A 20,144-nucleotide genomic window follows, 5' to 3' on the forward strand; every position below is an offset into this window, starting at 1 on the left:
ACACTCACACATCCACACACATATACATACAGGACATTCACATATTCACACACACAGACACACACACTCACAGACATACACACACACACACACACACACACACACACACAAAATACACACATACACACACACACAGATATACACTCACATACACAGATATACACACTCAGACATACTCACACACACAGATATACACATTCACACACACAGATACATACTCACACACATACAAACACACACACACACACACACAGATATACACACACACACACATACACACAGACATACACACTCACACATACACACACACACACAAATACATACATACACACACAAATACACACATACACACACACACAGATATACACTCACATACACAGATATACACACTCAGACATACACACTCACACACACACACACACACACACAGATATACACACTAACACACACAGATACATACACACACACAGATATACACTCTCACACACACAGATATACACACTCAGACACACACACACAGACATACACACTCACACACACACACACACAAACACACACACACACACACACACACACACACACACACACAGACATACACACTCAAGGGGACTTCACATTGCACGCGATATGCCCTTTGCCTGCTGCTCTCACACACCCACCTGCAGATACACACACACACACATACACACACATATATACATATATATATATATATGTATATATATATATACACACACACACACACACACATATATATATATGTGTGTGTGTATGTGTGTATGTGTGTGTCTGAGTGTGTATATCTATGTGTGTAAGTGTATATCTGTGTGTGTGTGTGTATTTGTGTATGTGTGTGTGTGTATATCTGTGTGTGTGTGAGTGTGTATGTCTGTGTGTGTGTTTGTGTCTGTGTGTTGTTTATTTTCCAGGAGCTTCGGCTCGTTAAAATAGAACCCTGAATGTGTATGTCTGTGCGTGTGTGTCTGCATGTAGTTGTGAGAGTTAGTGTATATGGTCTGTGTGTGTATCTGCATGGGGTGTGAAAGTTAGTGTGCATATTGTGTGTGTGTGCGTATATATATATATATACACACACACACACACACACAATATGCACACTAACTATACACAACTCTCACACCCCATGCAGATACACACACACAGACCATATAAACTAACTCTCACAACTACATGCAGACACACACGCACGCACAAACATACACATTTGACAAAAAATTATTGCATGGTGCAACAATCTAATCACCATCAAATTAGAGGATATTTCAGAACTATTAACGTGGACAGCTCCCCCTAAGAGCAGTGCACGCTCGTTCACGCTAACGAGCATGTTCGGGAAACAGTCAGAAAAACCAAACGAACGATCGTAAGATGAATCGTAGAAACCCCTCTTAAGAGCGTGTCTCCGTCGTTATCGGGAAACTGGGCCCAGACCAACCTTACGAACTTGTGACTTACAGAAGATATACTTAGCGTACGAACGTGTCGGGAATCATGCCATAACGTTAAGACAGAGGTTAAGGAATAGGTTAAGAACTACTTAGCGATAAGAACGTTTTGGGGAACCGGCCCCTAGCTTTTCTGCACTGAGATCAGCCCACTCTGTAGTGCCATTGAAGCTCCAGTGAAGCCGAGCGTCTATGGGTTTTTTGCATGGTTTTTTGATGGATCGTGTCGTCACAGCAATGTATTACGGGTGCGAAATCACGATAAATGACCGACAAAACCTTATTGCTGAACAAACTAGCCACGAAGATGAACGTTTTCAGAATGTTGTAGTTGGAATAGTAGGCTAGAAGCTAATGTCATAGTGTTATTTGATGCGATTTGATGCGTAGTCTTAGAGCAATCGCCTCTGATATTCACATGTCAACATTTTTGCCGCGGAAATATGTGTAGACATATTGGTGTTACAAACTAACCCCATGCATTTCTATGGAGGATTTTTTGAGTGCTGTGTCTCATTAGAAAGTCTCTCTGTCATTCATGCCATTCTCTTAGAAAGCGAAAGTAGGCCTAGCTTCTGCTATGCCAGAGCGCAGATAGGTTCGTCCGAAATGTCAGCTGGAATAGGCCTAGGCCTAGGTGAAGCGAGTCGACAAGCAGAGATGTCTAGGGATGTGACAAGGCAGGGCAAGGGCAAATTTATTTGTATAGTGCATTTCATACACGGTGGCAATGCAATGTGATTCACACAAAAACAATGATAAAATATAACCGCAAGCGGTGATTAACGGGGTCCGAGCAAAACGAACATTAAGGTAGCATAGCTTTTTAGTTTACATATGCTTTGTTTGGGCCCAATTGTTCAAAAGAAACGTGATTTCGGTTATCGGATTTCAGTTACCGGATTTAAGCTATCGGATTGGATCAAATCTTGAAAATGGGTTGTTCAAAGGGAAACAAGGATCCTGAAATTGGATTAGATCACATAATCTATTCTTGGTTTTGATCTGGATAAAACCTTCACTTTGTGTTGTTCAAAACTTTTGAGTTGGATTGGAATAAATTTGATCCATAAAATTAGGATTACCCTGTGCTGTAACGTTATAGTGTGCTAACCTCCACAACCCAACAGTATTGTAACAGTATTGTATTCTAGTGTGCTAATCTCCACAACCCAATATTATTCTAACAATACTCTATTCTACAGGACTATGCATTTGTCGTGGATAAGATGAAGGGTCTGAAAATGGAAGGCAGTGTTTCCCACAGATTGAATTGTATTTGTGGTGGTAGGTGAAGGGGGGGTGATTCTGTGTCGGAGTCAATAAGATAAACAGCCTATAATTCTACAGTTACTTGCCTTGCACTACAAGTCCATATTGTCAAGTAGCTGTAATGTTATAGTGTGCTAACCTACACAACCCAACATCATTCTATTCTATTATGCTAACCTCCACAACCCAACAGTATTCGAACACTAATGCTTCAAGTGGGATTTGAACTCTCAACCTCACCAGTACAAGGCATTATCCCACTGTGCCACTGACAATCATACACATTGGGCAGTCACATTCACATGGTGAAAATGCGTGTTGGTAAACACACAAGAAAAACTTCAAGCATACATTTGACAATAAAATGAAAGGCTTTCCTGAAAGAGTACACCTGAAAACTTTTTGAAATTCTGTGGCAATTAGACATTTGTAGAGAAGAACACTAATGGAGGAAATATAAATATGATAGACCTAATGATGAAGGAAAAATAGTAAACAGAGTGTCTCGGCATTCTGATTCTTGGCAACTAATGACTGTGTATGTTGATTGCCTGATGTCATTCAGGTGCTGTTCAATGGTGTGAATCTTCAATAACCAATAGTATTCGAGCTCGAGCCTAAAGCTCTACCGGGGATTCGAACTCACAACCTAACAAACCCCAGCACTAGGCATTAGCCCACTGAGCCACTGACAATCCTACATATTAGGCAGTCACAATCACATGGTGAAAATGTGTGTTGGCAAACACACAACATCAAGAAAATTCCTAGCATACATTTGACAATAGAATTAAGGGCTTTATAAAAAAGAGTACAGATCTGAAAATGTGCACTGTTAATGGTATCCACCTAATGATGGTTGTATGGTTGTTATATAGGTGATATAGGAGAAATGGGCTGAGTGGTCAAACTTTATTGGCCTATATCTCTGAAATGGAACAACATATCCAAATTCTTTTAATATCTTTCGTGAGGCTTTGTCTAAACATTGTGTGTGAGAATTTTGGTGAAGATTTGATAATTTTTGAAGCCTGTGAAACTTTTTATGATGTTTGGCTTTTCTCTGAAATTGTGGCAAAAGTAAACATTTTTAGAGCATAAGACCAGGGTGGAAAAAGATGCATCTAAATGTAGAGATTAATATGATGAAAGAATTTTGAGTCTAGGTCAATCTGGTAAGGAGAAATAAGCATTTTTGACAAGAGCGCCACCTTTGGGTGCAGTACCTCAAATTTTGGGTTATGGGTAGTGGGGGGTACTGGTAACAATACTTGAAAATGTCAAGTTTCTAGGACTTACGGTTTATAGGAATATAGGTGATCTAGGAAAAAAGGCCTAAGTGGTCTAAGTTTATTGGCCTATATCTCTGAAATGGAACAAAATATCAAAATTTTGAGTCATAACTTTTGTGAGGCTTGGTCTAAACGTTGTCTGTGAGAATTCTGGTGAAGATTTCATTATTTTTGAAGAGTGTGAAACTTTTTATAATGTTTGGCTTTTCCATGAAATTGTGGCAAAAAGTAAACATTTGTAGACCATAAGACTGTGGCAAAAGTAAACATTTGTAGACCATAAGACCAGGGCCAAAAATATGCATCTGAGTTTAGAGATTAATATTATGAAAGAATTTTGAGTCTAGGTCAATCTGGTAAGGAGAAATAAGCATAATTAACTTTTTTTGCCAATAGTGCCACCTTTGGGTGCAGTACCCCAAATTTTGGGTTATGGGTAGAGGGGGGTACTGGTAACCATACCTGAAAATTTCAAGAGTTTTGGAGTTACGGTTTAGGCTGCAGTATAATGAACGGTACAGAAACAATAGGGGTCCTGCAGCTACACTGCTCGGACCCCTAAAAATGAAAAACAAAAACATGGAACTATACAATTTTAGCAATAGTATAAAAAGTCAAATGTATATATTAAAACATCAAAGAGTCCATTTAATATATATATATATATATATATATATATATAGATATATAGATATATATATATATATATATACACTGTACATACATACATGCACACACACACACACACACACACATATATATATATATATATATATATATATACACACACATATACACATAAATAAAATAAAAGAGACTTATAAAAATGTAACCTGACTCTCGCCAGATGAATTTCGTTTCGCTTAGCTCCGCCTAGCTTCACTCACATCCATCTGGGACCTCTTCCGTTGAGAGTGATTTCAGCACGAGATTGTATGGTAGAGCCAATCAGGACGCAGGGCGGGAGTTTCATAGATGTGACATAGCGTAGAAGCGACTGTGAGACTGTTATTAGCGTCACGGGTTGGCTTCCATGTGAGTGGTTGAAGTAGCACGTCAATAGATGACGGACAAGTGGCTTATCCAATCATTTGCAAGCATTTTTTGATTAGGCCCAGCCTTCTGAAGCAACACTTCAATGGATTGATCCCAGATGGATGAGTAGAGCTAGGCGGAACGAAATTCATCTGGCGAGAGTCAGGTTAATAAAAATGTGCATTAACTGCAGAAAGCATCTGTGTTCCAGAGATGGATGCCATAGTGGCTAAAAGCTGCGTCACCTTGCTTTGTTCTGACAATAGGTTTCCATAGTAGTTGCTTATGTTGTGATCTAAGGGGTCTTGGTTGATAATATTGTTTAAACATGTCATGCAAGTAGTTTGGCCCCATCCCCTTCAATGACTTAAAAACTAACAGAAGTGCTTTAAAATCAATTCTATATCTAAAACGTGAAAAGGGAAGCAATCCTGTGCCTGGATTGCTTTCCTTTTCATGAACTGATCCCAAACTACACTTTACAACCAAGAGCTAGCAGCCTCTTTTACTGAAGCAATTCTATATCTAATTGGGAGCCAGTGTAAGGATTTTAAGAATAGCCCCCGCTGACAAGTATAAGTATATATACTCTTTTGATCCCGTGAGGGAAATTTGGTCTCTGCATTTAACCCAATCCGTGAAACACACGCAGCACACAGTGAAGTGAAGCACACACTAATCCCGGCGCACAGTGAGCTGCCTGCAACAACAGCGGCGCTGGGGGTTAGGTGCCTTGCTCAAGGGCACTTCAGCCGTGCCTGGTCGGGGTTCAAACCGGCAACCCTCCGGTTACAAGTCCGAAGCGCTAACCAGTAGGCCACGGCTGCCTCTATTAGTCCAGAGAGCAATATTAGACCAAACCACTTATGTTGCATTTTTGCATGTGAAAAAATAGACATGTAGCCTAGGCTAAAAAAATCTATTTGATGGAGAATATGCAAAAGGTGAAGCAAATAGGCAGATTCATTATAATCATTATAATGATATCATTATAATAGGCCTATGGCCTATACCCTGAAGGCTAATGCATAACTTTAGACAACAGGTGCTCTTTAACTGGCATCATGGGGCGTTCAGAAACAAAAGCTACGATGATTGACATGATGCTGCTGCTGTCTTAAAAAATAAAATAAAAACTTTCTAAATAGCCTTATCTGGAGTATCCCTACAGGGCACAGTTTAACATGTAGGCTAATGTAAACACTGTTCCCACAACATTAAGTGTTGGTTTAGACAAACTAAACAGCAGAATCTGCATAGCCTGTGCAGATTAAACCATTTTAAATCAACTTTGTCTTTATATTTGACTAAGTTGTGTACTCAATTTATGAAATTGCCGTGTCGTTTTTTACTAGATTGTGCGCACAATTTGTGTGCTTGTTTTACTAGTGCACTCGTTTTACTAAATTGTGGTCTCATTTTGCTAGATTTTGCACTCAATTTAGTAGGCTAAAACATGCTCACGTTTTACTAAATCGTGCGATCATTTTTCAAAAATTAAAAGGAGAGAACAATTTATTAAAATGAGCTCACTATTTGTTAGCCTATTTTTGAGAGTTTATCTACACTTCCCATACTGGAACCATAGTCCTTTTGGATATGCATCACCACGGGTTTATTTAATGAACGGACCGAGTTTTATATACATAACTTAAATGTTTTAACTAAACGAATGGTTCTATTTTATTTCTTTAGCTAATTTTAATAGCGGACCTCTGTGGCTTGTCTCAGTACGGGGTGAGTAAAGGTGTTTCGTCTCTGGGCATAATTCAAAGTTGTGCGGAACCAAACAAAGCATTCCATGTTTCCTGAAATATTCCGGTAGCCTCACAAAGTAGCACAAACTAGTGAGACAAGCAAGCTGAGACAACACTGTTGCTGTTTCGGTAGTAAGCAAAGTAATGTAAACGTAGGCTACTAGCAGCTAATGATTTTATTTGCATAAGAATTATGATTGTTCTTTGGCGCAAAGTATATTTGAACTATTGTAAGCAACTGTTACCTCACTGCATTTAATTTTATGCAATAGCCTGCCTGCCTACCGAGCTTTATGGTGTCCGTCCCGCTCCAGTAATGTCTGATGGCTAAATAGCTAAGTAACTGCTTTTAATAGTTTTTGACAGACATCAAGGCAACTATTACCCTGTTCAAGTCGTTTCTGGATCATATCAGTGATCCTATCGTATCAGACTTTCTGTGGAAAGCTTGCTGGCTATGCCAAAGGAACTTCAATCTCACAAGCCAATGTAAACAGAATCAGTTGTGTGGGGACAAGCATGTGACTAAATCCCAGGAGAGATTACCACAACATTTACCCAGTATTAACCCAGTTAGCCATGTATAAGCCAGTGTCTCCATCAATGGATTACACAGCAGATCACAAATCTGCCTTTAAACAGCCAGAACGCAACGCAATTATAAGTGGCGATAGGACAAGCCCTATAAGTGTCATTCTAGTTAGTTCTGGCAGCCGTGGAAACAAATTGCTGTTTCGGTACCCTTTCCAGAGAGTGTCCGAAAACACATCATCATCAGCGAGTAAGTATGTCTCTTAGGCATTAGTAAAACATAACTATCGTTATTATCAGGGGATACAGTTAATAGAGGTACCAGGGCATAGCATTGAAAGCCTATAGTTCATGTGTTGCTAAGTGGAATTTTGCCCATTGGCGATGTTGCTCACTCATCATGTTGAAGTTTGTGATTGAGCATTATTTATTGACTGATTATACTTTTTTATTGTCTTAAGATAAACAGCGAAGTCCCTATGCCCTAAATACAGCAGGCGATGCTGCAGATGATCAAGATGGTGATTCAAGGTATTATGACACTCAAACTATATATATGATATAATGAATTAATGACTGATCATGTAAAAATGATGCATAGTTAATAGGCATATTATAATAAGGCATATTCTTGTATTAGGTTGGTAAATGTAGTGTAGTGTTGATCTGTTATGAATTTCTGAATGACTAGACATCAATTTTCTTAAAGTAATGGCATAGTTCATAGTAAATTATTATTAAGACCTTTTTGAATTGTGGACACATTTACCCCAAGCCATTTCAGGGGGAGGATGGCCTAATGTTTTCAACTGTTAAAACAGTGTGACTGAATTTGGTTCTACATTATCTGGGGTGGTGATTTTGAGGGTGATCATATCGATACTGAGGATACCCTACCACCCCTTGCAGTTTTAGTGTTAAAAGGTTGAGTATCGTCATGGCTGTGTGTACCCTGGAGCTGGAACCTGTGTGTGTGTGTGTGTGTGTGTGTGTGTGTGTGTGTGTGTGTGTGGGGGTGTAGCCAAGTCTGTTGCTTCTCTTTTGTTTATTTGTGAATGTGTTTTTCATTCATATGGTGTGCATTTACCATTCTTTATGTTATTTTCAAACACTAGGCTATGTTTTAACAATGAATATTTGAAAGGATTCATACTGGTCCACCCAGTGTCACTACGGAAAGCTAAAATTTATATTTTTTGAAGTCAAAACTGGGTTTTGTTTAATATTCCATATCTGGGGTAGTGTAGTTGACTTATTTATGCCCTGACCTTACATTTTATTAGTAGAAGCACATGTGTTATAGTGTAGTGTGTGTGCTATAGTGTAGTGTGGCTGAATTCAGGATGTAGAAAGATATGTAAGTAACATCATCATCATCATCATCATTAGATGTGTCACATGCATAGCTTTTCTATTTAAACTTTGTAAAATTGAGCATGGTTGGTTTACATTGAGAAATGCTTTACATAGGGTGTGTAATGACTTAAGTCATTATTTTGGCATCCCTTAAGTCAGTAAGTGAAGTTTTAGTGTTTAGTTTCTGTTCCCTTAAGATAATTAGTCTACTATATTTACAGTCTGTTGAAACCTCCAGACACTCCAATGCCCTCAGGTTTTCACAGCTGGTGATGACATGCAAGCTCACATTTGCAGAAACATACTGTAAACAGGCTTGTGCACAATTCAGAATTTAACTGAGAATGACTCCTAAATTCCAATTCAATTCTTGAATTTGAATTGAATTTGAATTAAGGTCAAAAACAGGATGTAGAATTACAATTCGAATTTGAATTAAAGGAAGTAGAATTGAAATTCAACGAAATTCGAAGAAATTCATATACATAATTTAAGGGTAGTGTTTAATCAATGAAGCTTCACAGTATATGTCTGATATGATTGCATTAAACACACAATTTGTAACTTAAGTAGACTTCAGGTTTTGTCTTTTGTTGAGATTACTTGCATAAAATGAGTGTTTTTTGAGGTAGAAAAAGTAAGCAATCAAGTAAACTATACTTGAATTTTGAGGTAGAAAAGTAAACAATCAAGTAAACTATACTTGAATTGCTGAAGTTTGTGCTACACTGTAAAATTAGTTTATAACCTTACTTAACCTGTTAGTTTTGAAAAGCATGCAAACTTATTGTCCTTGCAATTCCCATTCCAGATTTGTCTGTACTCATAATTGCTATTTCAACTAACTTGGTCATTACAATTACAAGTAAAGTATACTGTATGTTAATAAACACAACAGGTGTATTGAGGTTGTGCTAACTAATGTCACATTCAGCTAACTGATATGACAAAAATGCATTTCCAGAATGCCACAGGCCCGGCCTACATATTGTTAAAGGGATCATATATTAATCTTTACTGAAATTCAATCTTAAGTTACAATAATAAAGTGACAGTGACACTAAAGGCTATATATACTGTTTATATTAATACACCACCCCATCAATGACTATCCAAAACAGACTGATCTCCTTGCAAACTTATGTTGCTTCTAGAAATGGTGGTGTTAGTGGCTGTCCATTAAATGGCACTCTCCTCTCTGGTCAGGATATTAATATCAACCCCAATGCCTTCACAACATCATGGATACACTGAACTGCAGAAATCAGGCCTTTGAATGCAGTGGTAAAACAGTCCTGACTCACTGGACATCAAAGATTAGGGGGTTCCCTGAACCGCTGGACAAACCCAGGTGTGTGCCACATATTGGTGGTACATAGTAAGGTTTCCCCCTCTCTGTGCAGTTCTTTCAGAGTGTAAAACAATATATAAATAAACGTAACATGTTGCTGATATTCTACCCACAGCATTAGAGTGTTTTGGATAGTCATCTACTTGTGCGATGCATCCACATAAATTACACACCAACAGTATACAACTGTTAGTGTCACTGTCACTTTATTGTAATTTAAGATTGAATTTCAGTGAGGATTAATATGTGATATTTTCACAAATATGTGGGACAGGGCAGTGGCATTCTGGAAATGCACTGTAGGAAATGTAACATCAGTTAGCACACCTTGTGTTTAATAAACACACAATATACTTTAGTTGTAATGACCAAGTTAGTTTAAATATGAATTCTCAATAGTGTAAGTGTACTACACAAAGTAAGCATTTGTTTGCACAACTTGGAATACCTATTCCAGATTAGTCTGTAATTTCAAGACAATCGGTTTGCAGGTTTTTTTAAACTAAGGTTAACTAACAGGTAAGGTTAACTGACTAACTAACTTCACAGTTTAGCAAAACTTAAGCAATTCAAGTATAGTTTACTTGATTTAAATGATCATGTTCACTTTTCCACCTCAACATTAAATTACTCCTTTTAGCCAAGTAATCTCAAAAAGCAAAATCAACATAATCAACAAAAGGCAAAAACTGAGTTATACTAACTAAACCTTTTAAGTAAGAATAGCTATTCGATTTTACAGTGCAAATGCATGTGAGATTCAACACATTCTTCCTGCTGTGTGACAGTGGAATTGCTTTGAATTGACATGAATTTAATTCCACTTCCTGTCATTCCAATTCAAATTCAACTTCCTGTGGGGCGGAGCCAATTAAATTCAAATTCCAATTTGTGAATTGAATGGAGATCCATTCTAAAATTCGGAATTTTGCACAAGCCTGACTGTAAAGAACACTAATATACATATATACGTATGTACTTGTGGACATTAACCATAAATACTAACAGAAATAACCCTAGGATGTTGGTTTCGTGTAGCTTCCCCATTCATTCAAGTCACTCTTCAGTGGACTGCTAATTTACATTTGTCTTGTTTTGTGTTTTGCCATGCACTCTTGTCAAAAATGTCTGCATATTTTCTTTTTGTTTGCTTTTGTTTCTTTTGTATGGCCCAACCCCCATTTCAGAGAACAAACTCCTCTAACTGATGAACAGTTGGTAGCAGGGTAAGACCAAAACTCATTCTAAACCACTTCTCCTTTTTTTCTAGAACACCCTACCTTCATATTTCTCTCTTCCCTATCACTCTTGCATATATATCTCGGTTGTATATATATATGCGCACGCCAGCCGCAACCCTAAGGTCTCCATGGTGAATCACATTTTTTTTTTTGGTATGAATCACACTTTTTGGGTAAATGTTGCATCAAATGGTGTTTTAATGCTCGCAGACTAATTATTAGCAAGTGTCTGTTAATTGTGCCCTGATATCCACAACCTGTGATGATCTATATTGATGTCCAATCAAGAGTGATTTTTAAAAAATTGTATTCTGATGAGGACTGCCATATCACTGTTCAGTTCTCTACAGAATGGCCTGACTGAGGCTGTAAAGAACATGTCTGGAACTGTTCATAAATGTCCCTTTCACCAAACACATTTCTTGGCTTTTCTTTTTCTCCCTGTTAATTTCTCATGGGTAAATTCCCTCAGACCCATCACTGATTGAGGTTAATACTGTTTAATTCGGACTGCGAGTCTTGCCATTTGCGGGCCCCTTTCGGCGGATGGCACATGCTAATTTGGCTACTGGCTTGCCATTGGATGGTAGACGTGGTGTTTTTCAGCATGAGTTTCAGCATGAGTCTGTTCCCTCCCTTCAAACCAAAGGCATCTGCTCTTCCTGCCAAACGGTGGCGGCGGTCTGCCTCGGCCTCTCTCCTCTTGAAAATCCAAACTCCTCCTGACTCTGCCCCAAGCACAGACCACTCACAGTGGACAGACATGGCCCAAATCATTTACCCTTCCTAACAACCCAACTCCTCCAATACCCTTTGACCTCTAGATCATGTGACTGAGTAGCGTAGATACCTGTAAACCAATCCGAGATTCCTCAAGAAATGATCACCAACCAAAACCCAGTAACCCCCTCCCCCCCATACCATCCCTTCCTCCCTGTGTTGGATACTTTTTGTGTATTCGTTATTGTTGTCATTTATCCCCCGGGTAGGTTCTCCGATATTATTCTCGCCACTATCTTGGCTACCAAGTCTGATATGTGTGGGAAGAAGTTCGAGCTGAAGATCGACAACGTGCGCTTTGTGGGTCACCCGACCCTGCTGCAATCTCCACACACCATTCAGGTAAGAACATCACACCTCTCCATTTTTGTTGTCTCTGCTTTGGTGCTAAGCAAAAATGTCACATTTCCTGCTACTATGCTAATACCTTTGGTACCCATGGTATGATAATATGTAGCTGTCTAACTCTAATTATTTTAAGGGACACAGTTCATGTTTGGGTTTTGCAAAAGGTTGTGTCACTGGTTAGCACCGTGTTGTTTGGCTTATTATGGGATTGTTAATGGATAGGTCATACACTCATAGTTTTTTTTGCTGAATTTCCCCAAATAATGTATAGTATGGGATGAGAATCACAGGTCGCACTTTAAACTAAAATAAAGCCTATTTGTGAATACGTACAAAATGCAAATTCCAACTACTTCCCAGTGCATGTCAGTAAGATTTTTGCTTGATTCTCAATTTTTATTGCTTGATTGTCCATTCCAGTTTTAAAATTGAATGGAACCGTTGGACTATCATGTACTGCTGTGTCAGTTTAGTAAGTTGTGTGGTGTACATTTTGTGGCACCGGCCTGTCTTTGCTTCAGAATTAGGGCATGTACAATATTGTCCCGGTTTTCCTGCCATAGTGTCATAGGCTCATAGAAATCATAGGCTGTTGTGTGTTACATTTGATGCACGGAACTTGTGCACTCAGCACATTTTAATGCAGGCAAAATGTATTGGAGATTGACTGGTAGGCTAGTAATGAAGGTAAATGGCATTACAGTAATTTCCTGTGTATTAGCCGCATTGTGTATAAGCTGCAGGACAGTGTTTTATACAAGTTAAAAGAAGCAAAAATCATATTAATACCATATTAACTGCCCTGTGTATTAACCTCATAGCTGAAGAAATTTTGCAAAATCAATGTATAAGCCACTGCTAATAGTTGGGAAATTACGGTATAGCAAATGTGGTGAATAGGGAGCCCACGAAGGGACATGGTGGGAATACATTTTCTTTAGCTTCTATTATGTTCCTAAGCAATGCTTTTGCATTACCTTGCAATAAGTTTACCATTCCCTTGCAATAAATTTGTGTTACCTCGCAAAGTCAAATGTATTGTGAGAAAACACACGGATATTGCGAGGAAATGGAAAAGTATGGAATCCAAACAACGCCATAAAGATTGTGTGCCCGTAAAAAGATATTTACATGTGTAATAGAGTTTTGTCTTTGAGGATATGATTTGCACAAGTGTAGAATCATTTTATAGCTGTGGAATTAATTTTGTCTGTATGCAAAACAAAATGCGTACCTGTGCGTATTTGTGCACTTGTGAAAAAAAACAATTGTCCACAAGGATTTAGTTTGAATGTGTGTGGAACAGCTTTATAGCTACAGGCATGGGAGAAGTGCGACATCTATCTTTCGTGTGCAAACTGGATCTACGAAGCTACAAAACTTTTTTACAGACACAAATTTTGTCGTTGTTTCTGAAGAGCCAATCAGCGAATTTTGGCACGGTCTTGACACCGTTTCTGCAGAGCCAATCAGCACATTGCATCTCGGCCAGGGTCAGGCACAGAACTAGCGACCGTCAGTTTATAAGCAAGAAGAATCAAGATCAAGAAATCAAGAATTAAGTTCTTTGAGATGTTTTATCGTTATCTAGCAACCGAGGCTTTCAGTGTTAAAAATTATTGCAGTTGCACTATGTACAAGATCTGCCGTAGCACAGTGGTTAGAGGAGCGAGCTTTGATCTAAGGATCATTGGTTCAAATCCAGCATCAATCGATTTGCCAATGTTCGTTTTGAACTGGATATTTACATACCAATACAAAAGGTTGTAAAAGTAGCCAAATAAGAGTTTGTTAGTGTGTGTCTACAGTTTAACCCTTAGAACCCGATTTACGCAAAGTGCATCAAAAAAACACACCCTTTCTTCTCTGTTACATTGCTCCGCGACTGTTCATCGCAGCGAGATGACAAAGAAGTGGGGCTTTCCAAAGAGACTAGGCACTTGGCTGTACGATCAAGTATGACATTTTTACAAAATCATGGAATTAAATCAACTTGCATCTACAGTCTATACTTCTCTGCGTTCACCTGCGCACCCATTACTCTCATTTGAATTACTCGCGAACCTGTGATCGCATAGATATGGCAAGCATATCAGATGAAAGAGGAGACACAGGGCTATCCATTGGTACCATGTATATCGATCCTTCTGGCTTATAAAAACAGACGAAGTGACTGCAAAATATTAACATCATGTACACAAACCAACGCTGCACACCCATTACTCTCATTTGAATTACTCGCGGACCCGTGATCGGATAGATATGCCACGCATGTCAGATGAAAGAGGAGACACAGAGCTATCATTTGATACCAAGTACATCCTTCTGGGTTATAAAACAGACGAAGTGACAGCAAAATAATAACTTCATATAGCTGGACTTACCCCACATTTTTGTCTGTTTTTGTGGCAAAGCATGTTTATAATCCAACGCTATCGTGTGTTTCTCTATGGCAAAGCATGTTCATAATCCGGTTTTGAGATCCTAGCAATTTCCTGCATGGCATCCAATTCAAGGCTCACATTGCATCCCAATTTGTTCAACAAAGAAACACCTTTTTTGCCTTTACTTTGTTCATGGCAATGCAGTAAAAAGTTGAGAATCATTATGAGTGCATACACCATAGGCACACATGTTAACACGCAAACCTGGGTCAAGTCAGGTCAGATCATTTTTCATCACTAAATAAAAAATGGCATTTATTTCCGTAAATCACACACCAGATATTTCTGTAAATTGCTCAGCCCCAGAGTATCCCTCCAACATGGCAATTATATTGCCCGATTCAGGACAGTCTGCCCTACACACACACATGAAATGCATGTAGAGCTATGAGCTTGCTGTGGTGAGATACAGGTCAAAATATAAGATTTTTTATAATAGGCTTTTTATATTTTAATTCTTTAAAAATCTAAATAAAATCAATGCTAGTACTAATACATGAAATGATTCTGCTGAAAAAAACAATATATAATATGTGTGTGTGGCACTTACAATGACCAGGATAAATCCTTATGAATAAAGGTAGTGAAAATGCCCTAAAAACAGCTTAGGGTTCTAAGGGTTAAGTGCTTTTATATTGGTAGCTATAGTGAGGAAAAGGACTTTATTTGCTATTATGGGTTGGTTGTGTTGCTTGGGCGGTGGCGATTAAAACACCATAATTCACAAAACTGTCTTCTTTTAATGTAGGTATACCTTCATCAAAGGCTATAGGCTTACTTCAAGCTGGGACAGGATAGGTCTACTTGAGTCTATGTGCGTGTGGAAACCATTATTATTATTCCATTCTCACAGTTTTATATGGGCTTATCATGGTAAAGTAGCTTATTATCAGTTAGATTTATTTTCTCCTCCAAACTGGATGGCATAGAGTGCAAGGCAGTGCTTCACGTGCGCGTGCGTGAAGGGGAGAGAGGCAGATGGAAAGGAAGAGTCCGGCAGAGTAACATCCTTCAGTTGAACTTGTTACAGTTAGGCCGTGGAATGAAAGGGCTTTTTCGTAATGTTTGCTAAGCCTACAGGAGCACTGTTTTTCTAAACCGCATTAAAACGTGATCCCTATATGAGGCATTCCTGACTGTAACGTTAAAGATAGCAATTTGCGGGTTTCCTCGGGTGGGGTTGATATTTAATCAAATAAAAAAAACTCAAAGATCTTAATTCTTGATTTCTTATTCTTGATTCTTCTTGCTTATAAACTGACTGTTTTATGCATTCACTAAACAAAGATTATGGAAATTAAACACCATTTTTCCATCAAAAAGCTTGTTGTAAAATAGTGTTAATTTTGTCACCTATTTTTAATTTAGTCTTAGTCTTAGTCTTGTGACGAAATGTCCCTTTTAGTCTTTGTCATATTTAGTCATTCAAATATCATTTTTGTTAGTCAAGTTTTAGTCGACTAAAAGTCTTGTCATTTTAGTCTAGTTTTAGTCAAAAGAAAACTAAAGGTATCTTAGTCTTAGTCAGTTTTAGTCAACACATTTTAGTCTTTTTTTATAACAAATTATTTCTGATTACCATTTGAGTCAAATAGTGTTTCACACATCTCAATTGTCCAACAACATTGTGTGTCCACAGGGCTACTCGTCTGTTATAATTACTCATTGTGATTTTTTGTCAGTCAGTATGTTTACATGCACAGGTAAGTCGAGCTACAGTTATAGCTTCGGCTGGGATTTGACCATAGACAGTAAAAGATTTGACTGGACCACTGTCATATTCGTAGACCAGTGTTTCTCAAAGTGTGGTCCGGGGATCATTGGTGGTCTGCAAGCTATCCCAAGTGGTCCGCGAGCAGACGTGGTAAAATATAATATAGATGAGTTGTTTGCAATATAACTTGTATGTAAATCCAAACAGTTCTGCAACACTGTCTATGTAAGATATGCCAATTTAAATCATACAGTATGAATCCTCTGACACAATAAGCAAAGTGCAAAGACAATAAGCAAGGTGGTTCAGTGAATAGGCCTATTGTGTAGACTAATTATAGGCCACTGTTGAAGTATAGTATAGTATAGTTTTTTTTAGCTAGGGTTATTTAAGTGGTCCTGAAACTGAAAGAGTTTGAGAAACACTGTTGTAGGCCAAACTATTAATGTTTTACTCTGCCTCGCTAGATGGCGATATGCGCCCAAACACAACACATTCCCCAAACAGACTCTCCATCTTAGCCATAGCTAACTTGCTAGCGAACTTTCCATATTAGCTTACTTGCTAGCAAACTTTGCATCATCAGTCTAACTAGATGAATAGTTGACATTACATGCTGAACATTTTCGTATGGGGATGTTAATTTGTATGAGAGAAGCTTCAACTTCTGGGTATGTAGCATTGTGGCATAAAGCTTAGGTAGTTAGCTTGCTAACTCTGGCAGAAATCTCCAGTGTTCTTGTTCCATGTAGTTTTAGTGTTGCAGCCACAGGGTTGCAGCAGCAGCACGACTAGCCTCCAGGAAAGCTGTTGCGTTATAAACTCATTCGAATATTTTGAAAACATAACAGCTAGATATTCTGTCTTCTCATTTTGTAGACGAACATGAAGGGAGATTTTATCTTAGTTTTGATTTCATGCAAAACAGTTTAGTCTCGTCTTTTTTCGTCAACAATAATGCATCTTAAGATAGTCTTAGTCAGTGTTTCAGGACATTACTGCCGTCTCGTCATCGTCTCGTCTTAGTCATGAAAAAAAAAGGTAGTTGACGAACATATTTCCTCTCGTCTCGTCTGACGAAATTAACACTGCCTCGTCATCGTCTCGTCTTAGTCATGAAAAAAAAAGGTCGTTGACGAACATATTTCCTCTCGTCTCATCTGACGAAATTAACACTATTGTAAAAGGCATAACTTGTTAGATTTAAGACCTAAGTTCGCTACTTCTGTGCCTGACCCTGGGCGAGAGATGTGACGCAGGATGTCCCCTGATTGGCTAGTCAGTAGGCGATGCAATGTGCTGATTGGCTCTGCAGAAACGCTGTCAAGACCGTGCCAAAATTTGCTGATTGGCTCTTCAGAAACGACGACAAAACGCTGCCAAAATTCGTGTCTGTAAAAAAGTTTTGTAGCTTCATAGATCCAGTTTGCACACGAAAGATAGATGTCGCACTTCTCCCATGCCTATAGCTATAAAGCTGTTCCACACACATTCAAACTAAATCCCTGTGAACAAATGTTTTTCACAAGTGCACAAAATATTTTTGCAGGTACGCATTTTTTTTGCACACAGACAAATTAATTCCACAGCTACAAAACGGTTCTACACTTGTGCAAATCATATCCTCGAAGACAAAACTCTATTACACATGTGAATATCTTTTCACGGGCACACAATCTTTATGGCGTTGTTTTGATTCCATAGAAAAGGAGCTCTAAAAATAAATTTCCACCTCTAAAAATTAATTCCCATCATGACCCTTTGCGTGCTCCGTAGGTGATGCACCTGACTTCGCAGAGAGTCTGGCCTAGATCCATTGGCAAACGTTTATTTCCTGGTTGGTGGACGCTTGTCTGAAGTTTGAAATCATTGGAGTTCAATCACTAAAGTTTGGTAATGACGTATGTTAACCATGGGGGACACAACGATAATGATAGGCTTGCAACTTAAACGTAATCACTCTCAGGAACGCCCTCTGTTCGCTGGTTGGTTCGGAGACAAGTTGCGAGTAAACGGTGAGCGAGCTATTCCAGACGGAGTACTGTAGGGAAATGTAAATGAGCGGAAGTACTTAGACAGGCGGAGTCAGGCTAGATGCACACAAGTTTGGGGGAGAAAATCTTTTGTATGTACATATCTTTTGTATGTACCTACAGTTAGTGTGAATCATAGGCAATAACCAAAGAAAAGAAGGGAGATGATTTGCACCTCCATTCATCGCACAATGGCTGTAGTTGTGTTTATACAACACGATTTCACAAAATGTGGTTTCTGTCAGAAACCAAGTAGGCTAAACATTTTCTCCATTGTCAACCTGCACTATGACCATATCCATGCTCAGCATATGTTTTTCATTTAGTCAAGTGAAATGTGGTATAATAATGCATAGGGTCATGTTCAGTCATGTAACAGAAGACAGAAGGGTAACACTTTATAATAACTACACACAATTCATAATTTATTAAGCCTTTGTTACTTATTAGTTAATGGTTTGTTCATTAGTAATGTATTGTTCATACATAATTTATCATCAGTAAAGCATTTGTTCACACAGTTATAAATGGTTTGTTCATAGTAAATAAGCCTATATCTAAAATATGTTTATACATTATTGTTAATACTTAATAAATTATGTAATAATATGTTTTTGATGAAGTAATATTTCCATTATTTAACAGTTGTTACATACACATGCACTAATGATTAGTTAGAGTGAGGATACATCTTTTATAAACCACTTCTTAATACTATAATTCATGATTAACTCAGGAGTTACAAGTGGTTAGTTAATGATCTTTTGTGAGCTTATCTATCAACACATTTACAAATGAGTTATAAAGTTTACATTTGCATTTATTCATTTAGCAGACATTTTCACCCAAAGCGATTTACACATGTCAATGAAATTAAAGGGCAAGGCCACATTGGTGGACGCCGGGGTTTGAACCCCCAACTTTATGGGTTACTGCATGCTAACCCGGCTCCCTATCCACTACACTACCTCTGCCCAGTGGTATTACAACAGTCAATTCAAAAATATAATATAGATATGCGTGTTTATTATGAACAAACCATTTTAACTGTGTGTAAACATGATTTACAGATGAGAATTAATGTAGGAATAATGCTTTACATATGAAGATTTACAGTTTTTAATAATAGTTTACAGAAGTTTAGTAAATGTTTAACAGTGTGTAGTAGAAGAAAACAGAAACTCTTGCATAGTCGTAGGTGTTTCCATCTGGGCCAAGGTAGTGTAGTGGATGAGGAGCTGGACTAGCATGCAGTAGCCTAAAAAGTTGGGGGTTCGATTCCTGGCTTTAACTGTTGTGTCAATGGCCTTCAATTTAATTGACATGTGTACGTCGCTTGTCTGCTAAATGAATGAGTGTGAATGTAATCTTTACAACTCATTTGAAAATGCGTTGCACGGCAGAGAAAGTCCTCACTTTAGATAAGCTCACAAAATATCATTAGCTAACCACTTGTTACTCCTGAGTTAATCATGATTTATAGTATTAGTAAGTGGTTTATAAAATATGTATCCTCACCATAAC

At 38.2% G+C, this 20,144-nt stretch overlaps 1 protein-coding gene across 2 annotated transcripts in view; it reads left to right on the top strand.

Moving 5' to 3' along the window:
- Positions 1-6,888: 6,888 nt before the first annotated feature.
- nprl3 (NPR3-like, GATOR1 complex subunit) overlaps positions 6,889-20,144 on the top strand; it is a 28,276-nt gene continuing 15,020 nt past the window's right edge. The window contains exons 1-4 of one of the 2 annotated variants that reach the window (XM_048245198.1): positions 6,889-7,603; positions 7,815-7,884; positions 11,248-11,286; positions 12,291-12,423. In XM_048245198.1, coding sequence (XP_048101155.1) covers positions 7,402-7,603; positions 7,815-7,884; positions 11,248-11,286; positions 12,291-12,423 — 444 coding nt within the window. In that variant the 5' untranslated portion in view covers positions 6,889-7,401. The remainder of the gene's footprint in view (positions 7,604-7,814; positions 7,885-11,247; positions 11,287-12,290; positions 12,424-20,144) is intronic. The other variant, XM_048245199.1, reaches the window with a different exon arrangement.

The sequence above is a fragment of the Alosa alosa genome, chromosome 6, assembly GCF_017589495.1.
Source record: "Alosa alosa isolate M-15738 ecotype Scorff River chromosome 6, AALO_Geno_1.1, whole genome shotgun sequence".
Classification (NCBI taxonomy): Eukaryota; Metazoa; Chordata; class Actinopteri; order Clupeiformes; family Clupeidae; genus Alosa; species Alosa alosa.